A 17972-nucleotide genomic window follows, 5' to 3' on the forward strand; every position below is an offset into this window, starting at 1 on the left:
GCCTCAGTTTCCTTATCTGTAAAAGGAGGGGCTAACAGGGTGGTTTTATCTTTTTTTTTTTTAAGATTTTATTTATTATTGGACCCAGACCCTCTGCTCCTAGACTCGACTGGCAGCACAGCCCCCCAGCCTCACACTGGTGTCAGATGCGAGAGCCTATGCTTAAGTAAGAAATCAGTCATTGGAAAATTCAAGCAAAGGTTGGACAACTAATTTTCCGGAACAAAAGGAAATTCATGCATCAGAAAAGGTGACTAATAAACATACCAATAGAATATGGCTGCACAAATACCAGAATCTGATCAGATAAAACAGTTTAAGGAATTTCTTGGAACCTACAATAAACTTACAGAAACCTGCTTTTTGGATTGCGTTAAAGACTTTACAACAAGAGAGGTAAAACCTGAAGAGACCGCCTGTTCCGAACATTGCTTACAGAAATATTTAAAAATGACACAAAGAATATCCATGAGATTTCAGGAATATCATATTCAGCAGAATGAAGCCCTGGCAGCCAAAGCAGGACTTCTTGGCCAACCACGATAGAGAAGTCCTAATGGATGGACTTTTGATGAAAGATTGCCAGCAGGTGTTGTGATGGAAATGAGGATTCATCTGATAGAATCCCCTGAAAGCAGTAGCCACCATATTAAACTGTCTGTCATAACTTTGGCAAATGGAAACAACTGCAGAAACAAAATTGCTATTTACGGAGAATAATCAAAATAGGAGGTCTTATTGTTCAATGAAAATAATAAGATGCAATATTTGTTGAGGCCTTAAGATTCAGCAGCTTGGTAATTTCATTAGAAAAATAAACCACTGTTTCTTAAAAAAAAAAAAAAGATTTTATTTATTATTTATTTGAGAAAGAGAACACACAAGTGGGGGGTCGGGGCAGAGGGGGGAGAGGGACAAGGAGACTCCCCACTGAGCAGGGAGCCCAAAGACATGGGGCTCCATCCCAAGACCCTGGAATCATGACCTGAGCCGAAGGCAGACGCTTAACCGACGGAGTGCCCCAGGCGCCCCAGGGTGGTTTTGTCTGAAGTTCCCTTTTCCTTTCTCCTCAGCCATATTCATTTCTCTACATACTAATAAAGCAATACCCTATAACCTCCCATGTGGCCACTAAGGCTCATTTTGCATATTGGCTTTTAAAGATTCCAAACCAGGCCTGGCAAATGCACGGCAAAGTCAGTACTTAACTGTACACTGGCTAATGGGGGCGCAGAAAACCAGGGCAAAGCTTTGGCAATGAAGCCTGACACCAGGCTCAAAATAATATTATAACCTAGAGACAGGCCGCATTACGCTCAATCCAGAGCTGTACTACCATCAGCACTTGTGGCTCCAGCCTCTCTCTGCCCCTCTTCCCATGTGTCCTCGGACAGGCCATTCAACACCTCTGGCCTTGCTTCTAGACCTGCCGAGCAAGGCGGCTGGGCCACAGGTTTCTCCGGGCCCCTCTGCCTCTCGTGCTGGTGCTACCTCCCTGCTCACCAGCTTCCCACACTTGACCAGACTCTCTTCTTTACTCTCACCATCCTAAGCTAACCTAGGGAAGCCACTGAACTGAGAAAGAGAGCAAAGGATGAGAGGACAGAGAAGGGCAAGGGAGGGCAAGGGAGTCAGGCAATGCTGGGGCCCGTTCAGGTCAGCTGTGGCTCCCCCCCCCCCCCGCCCCAGAAACCAGCCTGGGAACACCTCCTCCCACACTCAGGCCAGCTGCCACGGCTCTACCAGGGCACCAACTTCCTGGGTCTGCTTCGGGCTCTTTTCCACGTGATTAGCTCAGGCCAGCCAGACATTAGCACCCAGATTTCCTAGAAAGGGGTCCTCATGGACTTACTCCTACAGGAGCTAAGTTTCTGGAAGAAGGCCGGATGGGGAAGAAAGAATACAAGTCACTCATACTAGCTAATCTGCAGCTTTGGGTGACTTGTTTACATCCCATTGCATAACCCAGCTTCCCTTTAGGTTTCTCTGGAGACCATCCAGCCCTGGGAGAAGGAAGATAAGAACCCTCAGATTAGTTAGAGGCGTTCTTTATTCCATAGTAATTATGAGACTTCAGGTTTGTTTGTTTGTTTAGATTTTATTTTTTTATTTTTAAAATTATTTATTTGACAGAGAGCGCACAAGCAGGGGGAGTTGCAGAGGGAGAGGGAGAAGCAGGCTCTCCGCTGAGCAGGGAGCCTGACATGGGGCTCGATCCCAGGACCCTGGGATCATGACCTGAGCCAAAGGCAGACGCTTAACTGACTGAGCCACCCAGGCGCCCCGATATTTCAGTTTTAAGATCTCCAGCAATAGCTATTATTGGAGATCCTGACAATCATATGCACTCAGTAAATACCTGGCTGAGCTGAATTTCCTCACTATTCCCAATGCTAAAAGCACTTGATCTTGCTGGACATCAGACCTCACCCAGCACGTCAACTTGCCGTCTCTCCCTGCAGGCTACATGCTTTCTCCTGCCAGCTTAATCTTCCCGACACACCGTATTGCCACCACAGTCCTCTCTGTCCAAGGACTGGCGGAGACAAGCACGGGATGTAGGGCTGTTAGCCTTCCATCGCCCTCCCTCTGGCTCCAGCAGCTCTTTAGCTTCCCAGGCCCATGCTTCACAAACAGTGTGCTCGACTGGGCTTCAGTGTGAAATCTGCCTCATCCAGCCACTAAACACACACAGTATTTACGGCTCGCCATGTGACAGGTTCCAGGCCAGATCCTTCCCCATATGGCATAAAAGCCTGAAAATCAGGTGCTCCCTCCCCATCTCACAGTTGTGGAAGCAGACAGGGATCCCTGAATAACTTGCCCAAGGACCCAGCACATCCAGGGGCACAGTCAGACTTTGGAACCCAGCCTCTCAGGTTCAAGTCCACTGCCAAACCACACCTCATGTTAGTGAAATGCCTGAGGACAGAGGGTCCCAAACAAGACTTGCTCCTGCCAGAGTCTCAGCAGGCTCTCAAACACACACACACACATACACACAGGCGCGCGCACGCACACACACACTCTCAAGCCACTCTGCACCCATCTAGGTCTAGAAAGTGTCCCGTCCTCCTCAGGGACACCCATCCAGCAGGTTGTCCTGGACAAGGTCCCACATTCTGGCTTCAGCCACTGGAATAATCCTGGATTTGGGACTCAGGTCTAGGCTGACTTAGGTCACCCTGGATTTGGGACTTAGGTCTTGGCTGACTTGGTCTGACTTAGGTCCTGCATCGGTTTCCCCACTGAACCTTCTGATTACTTATTTTACTACAATATGGAACAAATACATACTCCTTACCTTAGTTTTATTATTAGCCAACATTTACTGGCTTCTTACTATGAACCAAGCACTACACTGAATATTTACATGAATTATCTCTTTAAGATTTTATTTTTATTTATTTATTTGAGAGAGAGAGAGTGAGCACAAATTATCTCTTTTAATCTTTGTAACTCCCTAGGGTATGTTTTATTATTGCAGCCATCTTATAGGTGAGGAAACAGAGGCTTACCTAAGTTAAATAACTTGTCTAAGGTCACAAAGTGTTAGAGTCAGTACCCTTGACCACCACATTATCAACCTGATCTACAGCCTCTTCTCAGCTGGTCCACTTAGTACTGATCAACACACACACACAGCTACTCCCTCTGGTCTCGAGACAATTAAAGCAGAACCAAGAACCCATCCATTCACCTCTCCACCTTACTCACAAGCATCCCTACTCTGGCCAAAGTTCTTGAGAGCTACTTTCCGGTCACAGCGACCAAGAGAAGAGCAGATCCAAACTGAAGGATTTGGCATGGGGCTGCCTTATTCCTGTGTTCTCCAAGCTCCAAAGCTCCTAGCAGAATTCCTGACTCCCGAGGCTAGAGTAAAGGTAGAAGAAGGTTCACAGGAAACTTCTGGAGGGCCAGCCACTCCCAGAGGTCAGCTTCACACGTGTTAGTTACCCAACCTGCTATCTGTTCTCTGCACAGGCATCTGATTTACTATCTGGGTGGCCCTGTTCTACCACCGGCACCGGAAGCAAAGAGCAGAAAGGATTAAAGCTGGGGCCTTGGCAACAAGCACACCTGGGTTCCAAATGGCTCTGTTTTTTTCATCTGTCCAACCCAAATCATCCTATTTCCTCCAGAATGTGGTTGTGCAGATGAAGTGAGGTGAGGCAACGTTAAATGCTCATTACGTAGTAAGTGCACTCCGCTCAGCCTGGGACATGTTTCCTAGGTTCACCACGTATGTGCTCTGCTTCCACCAATACTTCAGCACGTAATGCAAATGGCAGCCCAGTGAGCTCCGTTAAGTAGAACCAGCACTAACTGAGCACCTTCTAGATGCTGAGCACTAATGGCAGGTACTGAGGACACGACAATGGATAAGGAGTTCACAGCCTTCAGGGAGACAGGAGAGAAACAGCTCGTTTCCATGCCACACAGTTAAGTGCGGGGGGGAGAGCATGCAGTTCGAGCAGGGGGAGCTGAGTCAGATCACAGGAGGCCTTGGGGGCCAAGATAAGGAGTTTGAGCTGAATTCTGAAGGCAGTGAGAAGCCATGGAAAGGCTTTAAGCAAAGGAGTTGAATGCACAGCTTCACACTTTAGTAAAGGATCGTTTAAGTAGTGATGTGGAGAAAGAAGTTAGGAGGGTAGGGGCGCCTGGGTGGCTCAGTCAGTTAAGTGTCTGACTTGAGGTCATGATCTCAGGGTCCTGGGACTGAGCCCCTCATCCGGCTCCCTGCTCAGCTGGGAGTCTGCTTGTCCCCTTCCCCCCCCCCCCCCCCCGCTCCTCCCCCTGCCTGTGCTTTCTCTCTCTCTCTCTCAAATAAATAAATATTTTTTAAAATTAAATTAAAAAAAAAAAGAAGTTAGGAGGGTATGAATCACCCAATCCAGAAACGGTGCCCTGGACAAGACAGTGCAGGGAGTCAGAGGAAAGGGATAGATTTCAAATGTGTGTAGATAGTGAACACCAAAGGCCTTGACACTGAACACTGTCCAGCCCCTCAGTGTTTGGAGAGAGAGGTGATACAGAGGCCTTGCATCCACCACAGTTTTAAAAGCAAGCGTCTCTTATGGTAACTGAACTTGCATTTGGCTACCTGCTGCTTGTTGATTTGGTTAGTCAACTAACAGTCCTCATGTTCAACCTGATCTACAGTACCAAGCACTGCCTTCGGTACTCGGAGGGTTCCAGTGACCAATCAGTTGAGTGAGAAGTATCAGCAAGGACCACCGGAGGGGGAAAGACACAAGCACAGCGCCCGGACAGTGGTGACCTCTGTCTGGAGTGTGGGGCACAGAGAAGATGCAGGCTCAAAGCTCCCGCAGGATCAGCCTGTGCAGGGCCTACGCTAAGGAGTTGAACACAGGGAGCCACTGAAAGTTTTTAACAGGGGAGAGAGGGTTGCAGCTGAGCCTCCACAGATCCCTCTCACAGAGGGAACCCAGAATGTCTAACTCGTCTCTTTTTTTGGACTCCCTGGGGACAAGAGCCTCCTGTTTTCCATCTGGGTATCTTTTTCATGCCCTATCACAGCAGCCACTATTCCGGAAGTGGTCCACAGATAACATGTCAAGTGTGTAAACACTTACGTACAGCCTTACATATCCAAAGAAAACAGATGGCAAGTATGGTGAGAAGCTGGTCAAGCTCACTAAAATGGAAGACCCCTGATTAACCAAGGTCTCTCTACAGGTCCTCGGCCACACTAAGAACGAACAGCTCTGGGCAGGCATTCTGAAACATCTTTGAGGAGCTATGCCAAGTCTCCAGTCCCTCACTTCTCAGCAGCATGGAAACTTCCAGGGCTGGGTGTGAGGAGCTGAGTACAAGGGTGCAGGGGCTACAGCCCGGGGACTGCCTGGGAGAAGAGGGGCAGTACCTTGTGCTGGGTACTCGTCACCTGCCAGCCACCATGCTGCATTTTTCCCATGTACCTGTAAACTTGAAGAGGGGGTGACTGGCCAGTTTGGATTCCCTGACCAACTTAGAACCCCATCTGCCTCACCAGCCTCTGCCCTTTGGCTCAGGACACCCAGGTTCTGGAGCCTGCTCTCTGGCAATTGTGTGAGGCCTTGAGTTGATTTTCTCCCCTCTCAGCAGGTTCATTCCTCCCTTTATGCCAGAAACCCTCCTGCCCTTTTCTACAAAGTATAAGAGAAATCAAAGGGACAGTGAAAACTTCAAGGCTGAGTGATCCTTCAACAGCAAAGACTGGTGCAGGTAGTTTCCTGATAAATACAGAAGCACGGCTTTTTACTTTTTAAGGGATTCACTGTATTTCTGCAGAGAGCCACTTCAATTCCATAGCTATGTTGAATATTTACTGTCTCTAATGATCAACAGGGGAAGGAGAAAAGAAAAAAGAAGAACCTGCAGCCGTCAGGAAATCCAGAAATCCATTCTGATGTGGAAAACCAAGGCAGAAGAAAAATTATTAAATTTCGTTACTACCTAGAGCCCACTGACAAGTCCTTGAACAGGCAGAGTGACCTTCCTCTAGGGACTCAACTGCCTCGATGTTAATACTGTGCTAAGGGCAAAAGACAATTCTAGCCGCCCCCACCCCACCCCACCCCCCACAGGATCCTGTAAGTCTACTTTAACATATACAAATTCCTTTAGAAATTTCCTTTATTTCTAAACCCCCCAAGATACGTGCTGGCAATCAACACCTCCCCCCGCCCAAGCATATGGCCTATTGGTGGATATACATCTGAAGGGTCTCATGACTAAGGTTTTATTAGACGGTAATAAATGACCTTTTCCTTGCCCAATAATAGCTAGCCCCCTCAAGGTCCTGGAAACCTTGCTTCCAAATTCCTTAGAGAATATCCCTAACCCCCTCCCAACTTGAAAGTATATAATGGGCCACTCCTCATGATCCTGGTGCAACTCTTTCTGCCCACGGGTCCTGTCCCTGTGCTTTAATAAAACCACCTTTCTGCACCAAAGACATCTCAAGAACTTTTTCTTGGCCGTTGGCTTCAAACTCTAACATCTCTCCTACATCACACTTGGCTTCAGCATATATGAGTTATTTAGAAATAAATTTACCTTCTTACACTGCTTTGATTCAATAGGAAAAGGAGTTTATATTATGTGAGTCCTCACTCTGTTCATGGAAAACCTCCATGGGGCAGGGAGGGATGCCCAGGATTCAAAATCCACTACAAAAAATACCAAAGATTTTCTGCACACCGCTGGTTAACAATTGGCCATAATATTTTCTTAAGTCAGAATACCAAAATAAACTTCTGAGATAATTACTTTTAAAATAGGGTACTGTAATGTTTCCATTCAGCTTCCTGTCTGGTGACCCCTCGTTCCCTCTCAGACCCCCACACCACGCAAGCCTACCTGCTGGGCTGCCTCATGGAAGAGTTCCTGCACTTGAGACATCTGGGCCGTTCTCCCGGAAATGGGGTCCTGGCAGTCTGGGTGGGGAGACCCCTCTGGAAGGTAAACACCATCCTTGGTTAGGCTGGCTCCTCTTCCCTCTGTCCTTATGGTCCATCCTTCCTGTATACACCAGACAGCCCTGACTGAGGAAGGGACCTTGTTCTACCCCATCTGGAAATAGCCCTTTCCTCTTTGGTACTCAACTATATCCCGCACACCCTTCAGAAGCTCCCTGTGCTCAAACCTTGCTGTCCTCCAGCCACAGCTGCCCCCAGCAGTTCCTTCCCTGAGCGCCTTCAGTATGGGGGTCAGAGCCAGCCGCCAGGCTGCGCAGTCCTTGAGGACACAGTTGGACACTCCTCTCCCATGCTCGTGAGCCCCTCTGTCCACAGCACGGGCATCACTGGCTCACTAGAACTGGTTGCAGGTGGTGAGTGAATGTCGATTGGACCAGGAGCAGAGGGGGAGAGGGGGAGTTTAGGAAGTTCTTTTGGGGGTCCCCTCTGGAGCAGGGCCAGAAAAAGAGGACTGAGCATCATTATCAAGGCTTGGTTCTCCTCAGAGGAGCAGTCTGCCCTTGGCATCAGAGCCAGCTTTCCTTGGGGCAGGGACCTTGTGCGCCGTTGGTGTGCCCCCTTCCCCAGCATAGGGATGGGACAGAGACAGGGCTCTTGACATATTGGAAGGAGGAGGAAAGGGAGAGTGAGGGGAGGTATGGGGGCAGAGTCTGTCATGTGAGAAGAACATGACCAATGACAGCAGCCAGCGAAGGCGAGGAAGGGAAAGCTCCCCAAGAGTATTCTGAGGAAAAGGGTTGGGGGCTGGGGAGCAGGGAGACTGCAAGCATTTGGCGGGTTGCGGAGACGAGCAGGGTGCGAGGGGGACCCGGAAAGGTCCCGGCGCCCCCTCGACCTGCCGCCCGTGCAGACCAGCGGGCCCTGGGGGAGGCGCGCTGGGCATGGCACGACCCCCGCAGCTCCAACTCTTGGTCTGCGGAAAAGGACCCCCAGGTTCGGGAGCCGGAGCCCTGACCCTCTCACGTCTCGGTCAGCCCCCCCCAACTTCGGCGAACCCCAGATGGAGCAGCCCACACCCGGCTCTCGGGACCCTGGGGAGAACCCACCAGCCCTCTTCTGGGCCGGGCGGGAGACGCGCGCGTGTCCGAGTCCCCGAGCACAGACGCGCAGGTGCACACGCGCACCAGGTGACGCTGGCCCGGGAGAGGCGGGGATTACCTGAGCAGGTGGCGACGCCTGGCCCCGGTACTACAGGACAGTGCTTCCCCGGAGACAGAAGCCGTCCGCAGGACCACCTCGTGCACTCCCCACCCAGCAGCCCCATCCACCCTCACCTGCTCCAGGGCCTGGGAGCTCCTAGCGCTGGGCCCGCCCTATCCCCGCCCCGCCGCCACGTGGCTGACCAGGTGTGCGCTGCGCGGGTCCCAGCTGTCCCGCTGGAGAGGCGGGTCCCGCCCGGGCTCGGTCGCCCCAGCCAGGCCTGCACAGCACGGGCCTCGGGGCCAGGTGGAGAGGGAGGGGCTGCAGAGATTCCTCCCCGCCCCCCCCCCCCCCGACACACACACCCAGGGTCGGGTCCACACACCTAGCACCGCCCAGGAAAGCTCCGAGCTCCCCGACAGAGCTGCCAGGCCCGGGAGGAGAGGACGGGAATCTGGATCCCCGACCGGGTTACCGGGGGAGGGGGGAGAAGTGGGGGCTTCACTAGCCCCCAGACTTGACTCGACCAGCCACTGCCTCTGCATCCCTCGGCCCATTCAATGCCACCAGCTGAGGTGACCAGCCCTGAGAAATGGGACAGGACGCCAGACTACCCACTGCAGGTCTAAAGAATAGTAGTCCAACCCTGCACACAAGAGTGAGAAAGGTTGGGGAGCCAGAGAGCCCGCAACTCCCACACTGGCCGCGTGGCCCCCTGGGCGGGTGCAGAAGCCTCTGGGCGGGAGAGGAGACTGCGCCCGCTCTGGGGATCCCCAAGTGCGACTGGCTACCCCACCAGGTGGCCCTCCCACTGGAAGAAAGTGGAATTCTTTTGCCCTCACCACCTTCAGCAAGGCTCAGAACTGGCTTTCCCTAGGGATCGAAGTCAGATTTCCAGGGCCCCAGATTGCAGAAAAAAAACTGAATTAACATACAGAGAGATTAAATTATCTCCATTTCCAATCTGGCATATATCCTAATCCTTAAATAACTTGCTAGGCTTCCATGTGGGCTTCTGAAAACAGGAGGGCAGCTGGGAGTACTTCCCACACCCACATGAGCCTTTGTGTGAAAATCCCTAAAAATAGAGGTTGTTCTTTTAAAAACAAAAGGGAAGGCAAAGCCATGGGAACACTGACAGAGCCCCAACATCTCCTGCTCCAGTAAAGGTTTTTTTGGTATGGAAAGACATATCACATAAAATGTGCCATTTTAGCCATTTTTAAATGTACAATTCAGTGACATTAATTACCTTCACTTTGTTGTGCAACCATGACTGCTATCTTTTTCGTCATCCCAAACAGAACCTCCACACCCATTAAGCAATAACTCCCCACTCCCCTCCTTCCCCAGCCCGTGGTAACCTTTAATCTACTTTCTGTCTCTATGCATTTGCTCCTTCAAGATATTTCATAGAAGCGGAATCACACAATATTTGTCCTTCTGCACCTGGCTTATTTCACTAAGTATGTCCTCAAGGTTCATTCATGTTGTAGAATGTGTCAGAACTTCATTCCCAGCAAAGACGTTTTTTAATTAATAACATCCAAAGACATTTCTCTGCAAGAGGAAAGACTCCAGAATAAATTACACATTAGCCGGCTGTAAACAAAGGATGGATAGGTGGGCAGGATGATACTGTCAGATTATTGCAATAGACTATATATCCATGCATCACATCTGGATGGCCAGTAGGCTCATCTTTATTACTCACTTTGGGATCACACATGACACTTTTTTTTTTTGCCCCCATTTAGTTTCCTGTTTGTCATCATCTTCTGATGAACCATCCTCTAAGTGTCTGTGTGAACTTTGAAGAATCCACATTCAATTCCATAACAGCCTGAGTTAAAAACATTAGAAAAAGAAATCCACACCACTGTTCTTAACCACCTATTCTCTGTCACTCATTACTTTTTAAATAAATGAGAAGTTCCCTTCAAAGCTTATAAGCATTTTCAGACCTAAGAACAGATGTTTGTTTCTTTTCCTAGTGTTAAAGCGAGAGAAACCCACCCATTTTCAAAGAAAAAAAAAGTGTATCTTGCTTAATGTAGATTGACCTCATAACAATGGTACTTTAAAAGAAAATGCACTTTTGTTGTATTGAAAAACAGTATCCTGCGTATCTTTTCTTGTTGTTTTTTTAAGATTTTTATTTATTTATTTGACAGAGAAAGACACAGCAAGAGAAGGAACACAAGCAGGGGGAGTGGGAGAGGGAGAAGCAGGCTTCCCGTGGAGCAGGGAGCCCGACGTGGGGCTCAATCCCAGGACCCTGGGATCATGACCTGAGCCGAAGGCAGACACTTAACGACTGAGCCACCCAGGCGCCCCCCTGCATATCCTTTGAAAAGAACAATTCGATTTTTAAGATAGAACCCTATCTGACCTAGTATAGGGATGTTCACTGACTGCATCATTAGTCTGCAATAGTTAAAAAAATTTGAACCCAAATGTCCATTAATAGAAGATTGATTAAATAAGTTATGGTACAGCCATGCTATGACAGCCAGCATTAAAAAGAATTAGGTGTCTTTATATGTACTAATATGAAATTCTGTTCATCACATAAGTAAAAACAGCAAGTTGCAGAATAATGTGTATAGTTATTTTTTATAAAGCAGTGTGTATATGTATGTAGTTAGTATGGAAAAATACGCATCAATCTGTTAATAGTGGCTATCTCTAGGGAGTGGGATTGAGATAATGGGTAAAATGGGAGAGAAATCTACTTTCTAGGTGTACAAATTCAGGATTTTAGAAAAAGATTATTTATTTGAAAGAAAGAGAGCACAAGCAGGGGTAAGGGCAAAGGGAGAGGGAGAAGCAAACTCCCCTCTGAGCAGGGAGCGGGCACAGGGCTCGATCCCAGGACCTGAGATCAAGACCTGAGCCGAAGTCAGAGGCTTAACCGACTGAGCCACCCAGGTGCCCTGACAAATTCTGGATTTTTAATGAGATATTTTTTCTTACAATGAGCACATTACTTTTGGAATCTGAAAAATAGATGAGTAAGAAAATCAAAAAACAAACAATGTGGGGCAGACAGTATATTCCAAAGATGCACTAACATATGTTCTTCTTGCAATATGACATTAACATTCCTTTCAAAAGAGATGGGGTCTGTGTTCCCTACCCTTGAGCCTGAACGGACCTTTGTGACTGGCTTAACCCGTAGTAGGAATGCAAGAAATGACACCGCTTGATTTCCAAATTAGAATATAAAAGCAGTAGGCAGTCCATCTGGCTTCTTTGGTCTCGGAGCACTTATGCTTGGAATTCAGCCACCATGTTGTGAGGAAGCCTGGACCACATTGGGAGGCCACCTGTGGGTGTTCCCACCAGTAGCCAGCATCCACTGCCAGACATGTGAGGCCAGCCTTCAGATGATTCTAGTCCCCCGCTTTAGGTTCTTCCAGCTGAGGTCCCAGACATTATAGAGCAAAGACAAGCTGTCCTTGCTGTGCTCTGTCCACAGAAATGTGGACCACAGAAACCATGAGACATAATAAATTGTTGTTTTAAGCCACAAGGTTTTGGGGTACTTTGTTATTCAGCAATAGATAGTGAATACATAATGCATCCAACCTAGGTAAAAAAAAATGGGTTATTTCTATTCATTTGTTATATAAAAAATCATAATATTGTTTTTAAACTCATTTCTTTTTCATCCAGTAGCAGCTCCAACTCAAGCTGAAGTTCACAATAGTGACGTTGCTGCTCTGTGGGCCTTACCCCGCTTAGCCGCTGGCAGAAGCTCCTTCATCTCTTCCCCTTCCAGTGGTTGGCGCTGAGAACTGCCCTCTGTGTGGAGGCTGGAGAAGAAAGCAGGTCTTGAAAAAGGACCTCATCCGTCATAAAGTCTGAACCCTGAGCAAGGATCAGAGCTTGGACAAAGTCAACCAAAATAGAAACGTAAAAACAGGTTGAAAACATTAAATTGTGATATAAATATGTATATATACAAAATTACCTCGAAGCCTAGAATCAGAACTGGAACCAGAGTCAGAAGGGTCATGAGACGAGGGTCAACTAGCCTGGTGGTCCTCTCCTCAGGCTGTACTTTACAATCACCTGGGGGTGGTTTCAGAAAACAGCAGTACCCAGGTCTGGGGTGGAGCCTGGGTATCAGTATTTTCTCAATTCCTCAGGTGATTCTAAGATACAGCTAAGGTTGAAAAACATGGAATTTCTAGCTCAGTAGTTTGTGTGTGTGTGGCGGGGAGGGGGGGGCAGTTTTTGCCACTGTCTTAAAATACTTAAGGGATAGAATATGTTCTGTCCACAGTGGTGTCCTACTCCAGTTAAAATTTTCAATGACAAAGAGAAGTTGTGAAATCTATTACTCAAAGAGCACAAGTAATTTATTATCTATCTATATTTCTTTCTAGTCGGTCATTGTGATGCAGCTCCGTGGGACATGTCTATTCAAAAAATCACAGGAATTGTGCACACACTCAGGAAAGTTTGCTGGCTCTGAGGGCGGAGTCAGGATTTGAACCAAGGTCTGGTTCCTGTTCCAGGCTCTCTCCTCTACACAATACAGCCTCTCTAATCCAGGTGAAGAGATCAGACAGAAAAAGGTTGAGGTGTGTTTCCAGGAGCCCCAGATGCAAGAAGGACGGTCTGAAGGGCTGGCAGGCATTAACTGGGAGTGGGAAGGGGCGACTCAAGAAATTCAAACCTGACGCAAGCACAAGCCCCTCACACAGGCTGAGATCTCCCAGTTCTCAGAAAGGTGGGGGCAGGACCCCAGGAAGAAGAGTTTTGCCCTGGCTTTCTGGCGCAGGGCTGAGTGGAGAGGGAGGGGCCGCCACTTTCCTGCTGTCAGGTGTCCCCAGCTCCTGTTGAGATCCTGTTTCTCCTCCAGGATCTACGCTGTTTGTTGATTCTGGGAGTTTGCCCTCTGACAGGAGGAAGGCATTCTCCCTCTAGCCGCCACATGCCATCTGGGTTGAGCCAGGATTTAGTGGGAGCAGAGAACATAGGAGGTGCAGGGAGAAGCCTAATGAGCTGGGTCCTGTTTGTTTTATGAATGACAGTGGCAACAGTACAATTAGCCTTCAGCACTTGCTTGAATACCCTACACGGAAGACCCGCTGACAGGCCTTCAAGAGTCAGGATGAGAGAAGTCAGGCCCCAAACTGGGTCCCAGTTCTTCTTTTCCGCCATGGTCTTTACTGTGTCTAAGCCTTGGCTTCCTCGTTTGCACCATGGAGTTAATGATAAGGCCTGCCAAGCCTACCTGGCAGAGTTGTTATGAACATTCTAGAATCTGATGAGGATTGAAATGCAGCTATCCCTTGTTTTCAAAATCCACCATCTTTCCTCCCATTTTGAAACTCACATGACCAGTTTTCGGGTCCCACGGCTGCTATCTAGAGGGCCTCAAAGTCCCAGGTGGTGCTTCCTCGGCAGCACCTGCAAGCTCTTCGCACCCTGAGGTGTGACTCGTGGGCCTGGATGCTCTCTTTCCACCATGTTCACCGGGTATCTGTTCATCACGAAACACTGAGCCCAACACTGACACACAATGGGGAGCCAGATGGCTCTGGACAGGCAGGAATCAAAACAAATTCTCACACTAATAAGCAGGTCATGACAAACAGCCATCTATGCTAGAAGGAACTGTATGAAGGGGAGGGGGTCTGAAATAGGTGGGTAGGGGGAGGCACAGGGAGAGGGTAGCTATGACCTAAGCAGGGAGATCAGGATAAGCTTTTCTAAGGAAATGATGCTGGGGCTGAAGTCAGGGTTGGGGGTTAATAGGTAAAGAGTATAAACAGTCTTTGTGGCAGAAGTGGGCATGACCAAACGTGAGAGGATGAGAGCTCACTGTGGGGGAGGCTGGGAGCTGTGGGCAATGGGCAGCCGCCAGGCCAAGGCAAGGAGCTTAGTGTTTATTCAAATAGCAAATGAGAAGCTTCTGAAGGGTTTTTGCATGGTTATGATCTGCAGAAAGGACTGGAAGCCATCAAGAGTCAATGTGCAGAAACTTGTAGGAGCCCAGCAAGACTTGAGGGTGGCTGTGGTTGTGGTAAAGGGAGGGAGGGTTCAAAAGGATTTGAGAAATAGTCACAAGTCCAGCCCACCATGAGTTGTCCATCCAATTGATATCATAGAACATTTACTGAGCTGCCCCAGCAGTGAGCACAAGTCACTTTCCAATAGGCCACACATGTGGACATGCCCACCCCCCTCTTTTCCTTTCTTTATTCCTATGCCACTGGGCTGGGGAAAATGCTGGGACCTTTTTTTCATTTATGGAATTCTGACCTCCTGTTCTCTGTTTGCTCTTCTTATATATGAATTTGCTCTCATTTCTCTGCAGCCAGAGGGTAGTAAGGAGCTACAGGGAAGGAAATGGCTCTAGAAGTCCTGTAGTTCTGACCACATCCTTTGGCCCATTTCTACATTAGGGTTTGGGAAAGAGGTGCAACACATAAGATACCATGTTTCCCACTAGCCATTGATCCTTGTGTATGTCTCCTCCGGGAATCTTTAGAAGCTTGTGGCCAAGCGCAGAAATCTGGTATTCCCAAGCTCCCTGATCATAGTAGCATCATCTTAATACCATCAAATCTCCACCATCATTTCTAACACCTCTACTGTTAATACCTCTTTTACTGCATAACATTGTTCACTCATTCATTTATTTTTGCTTACAGATGAAGCACTGTTCTATATTCTGTGAACAAAATGCCCTCGAGAAGCATACAAACTAATCCAGGGGTTCCACAATCTTTTCTTGATGAACAATTTTGAATTTTCCTGGAATATTAATACTAAAAATCACTTGAAGTAAATAAACCTAACTTGCATGAAAGGCCAGGTATTACATGCTGTCAGCTGTTTCCATTTGGTGTATACGCACCGTGGCACATACCAGAGTCTTTCAGGAGGAAGAAAACAAAGGAGGTAGCAAAGAATGGAGACAAATGGCGAAAGAAAAATAAAAAGTGGTGAAAGAAAAAGATGAACAAGCAGGTCCAGCACATACACACAGACCTACATGCCCTCCTCCAGCCTGGGAAAGCTGGCTGCAGCTTCTCAACCTTACTGTCCATGGTGCTTTTCGCCTCCCTCATGGGCAGATAGGTTGCTGTACCTGATTAACCAAAAGCTTGGGATTGAGTGGTTCAATACATTCCTACTTTTGTAGGGTGTGATTTCTCCCTCTTCCCCCACCCTGCAAGTCTACTGACTTTTTAACATTCACTACAATATACATTGTTCTCCGAAATGTTGCATCCCTTCCAGGGTCTCTGAAAATGAAATCACTTCCACCTCACTAACTAGTTTTCCCTTGCTGGTCAATTAAATCCGGACAAACCCACTCCTACCTTCAATTTTTTGAAAAGATGATATTGTCAGCAAGTCAGGAATTTATTACATGTAATAAATCTGCTTTACATGAAATGAGGCTTCCAAACCCTTGTCCAATTCTGCTCTATCTTGCCTTTGTGCCACTTGTAAAATATGACTAGGAAATGTTTAGTGCTTTATAGCGTACAAATCATTTCAAATGCTTTGATACTGACAGATCTGAAAGGAATTTTTAATCCCCACCTTACAGACAAAACACTGAAGCTCAGGGAGGGTGACTTGAACCACCTTACACAAAGGGAGAGCCACAACTTAAGTCTCTTGCTCATTTTGCTGCCTCTTAACCTGCCGGTGTGGCCGGTGGAGCCTCCCTACCCTACAGCCCTGCTGTCACACAATCATCCTCAACAAGATCACATTAGGTTCATTTAAAGCTGTCCCTTGCAGCGCTGGTTACACTGCCTTTGAGTACCATCATCTGCCCTCAAGTCATGAGGGCCAACTCAGCAAACTGCATGGGACAACTGCTCTCAGCGACTGTCTCCTGTGAGTAAACCCAAGAGTGGTTCTGAATGTGTTAACTCAGTTGCATCCTCTTTCTGCCATTTAATTTTGTGCTCTAGCAATCAGTCTTAACCCTCATGTTGCCAATGACGAAAGTTGCAGGACAGTGCTGGAGTTCCCTTAAGGAACCAAAGGAAAATTGTCATATTAGAAGTTTAAGGGTAAATTTTACCGTGGACCAAACACCCTGAAGAAAATAGTCAAGGAAAAGAGTATCGTAATGAGGGGTTAGTGGAAGTTATTTGACATAAAGCGTATCATAATCATAGCTGGGAGTACTGACTAGTAGTGTATGACTTCAATGGATTTAAATTAGTATTAATACCACTCCATGAAGACTGTGCTCAAATGACTAACTAGCACTGGTTCGGTTGGCTCTATTTCCAGAAAGGCATCCTCTAGCATCCATTTCCAACTCCCTACTTTGATGTAGGTACCCCTCAAGTTTGCAAAATCCCTAGAGAGCACTAATCTCCCACTCCAATAATAGGTCAGTTCCTTCTGAACAAAGGCTACGGTCTCATTTCCACAGTCCAGGTTTGAATTTCATCCTTAAGTTTGGTACTTTAGGGGATATTTTTAACAATGTTCTTTATTTCCACTGTATTGGCCTGTATATATTTTCTATCTTCTGCAATTTATTAAAATATGTTTTCTAGAAATCTATCCTAAAATAATCTACTTACCCATTTGGTGAAGAATGAGGTATGTTACTCAGCACAACACCCAACACATCTTAACACTCAATATCTGCTTTCATAATCTAAAGTACAACACTGCACCCTGCAACTGATACCACTATAAATACCTTTCAGATGCTCAAATAAAGACGTTAGTATCCTCAACCGTCTCTTATTTGCATCCAGGACAATGCTTGTTACTTAGCAGGTGATCGATGCTCAATGAATACTAGACCCCAGCAAGTAAGAATTCACATCATTAGAAACGTAATTACTATCACAGATAATGCATTTCTTTGGCTCCCTTCACCATCTTGACACAAGCATCAGTTTCAGAATCTCATTAAGAATGGGAGAAGCTAGGGGAAATTAAGTTATGATTTTAAAAGTTCATCTGAATGGGTAAAGATGCAAAAACTCAAAATGTTCCCCATTTTACCATTTAAGTCCATTTCTAAACTTGAGTTTTCCGGTTTTTTTTCTACTTTGTGTTTTCAAAGTAGAAAATCACTTTGAAAATGGTCATTCTCACAGTATCACATTTCACATGCTAGCTCTCACACATACGCATATACATCTGCATGGGTGTGTGCATAAAATGTCCTTTTAAGGACATTAGAAAAATGACAAAAAGAACTAATTTTGAGACCCAAAATTTTACCTTTAGTTCACTTAAACTTTTCTGCTCCATTGATTTTTATCCACCAAATGGATATAATTTATCCTAATACCTTATCAGGACCACGGGTGGGGGTAGGGGTGGGGGTGAGGGTGA

At 47.2% G+C, this 17972-nt stretch overlaps 1 protein-coding gene across 1 annotated transcript; it reads left to right on the forward strand.

The window, feature by feature from the left end:
- Positions 1-211: 211 nt before the first annotated feature.
- Positions 212-611, forward strand: LOC116633550 (mitochondrial import inner membrane translocase subunit Tim9-like). The gene has a single exon (XM_032406153.1). It carries the CDS (start codon positions 277-279, stop codon positions 544-546), a length of 270 nt encoding a protein of 89 aa, XP_032262044.1. The 5' UTR covers positions 212-276; the 3' UTR covers positions 547-611.
- The last annotated feature ends 17361 nt before the right edge of the window (positions 612-17972 follow it).

The sequence above is a fragment of the Phoca vitulina genome, unplaced genomic scaffold (assembly GCF_004348235.1).
Source record: "Phoca vitulina isolate PV1807 unplaced genomic scaffold, GSC_HSeal_1.0 scaffold8, whole genome shotgun sequence".
NCBI lineage: Eukaryota > Metazoa > Chordata > Mammalia > Carnivora > Phocidae > Phoca > Phoca vitulina.

Excerpts from the sequence above, each read along its gene's own strand:
- LOC116633550 (XM_032406153.1), top strand. The coding sequence starts at position 277 with ATGGCTGCACAAATACCAGAATCTGATCAGATAAAACAGTTTAAGGAA.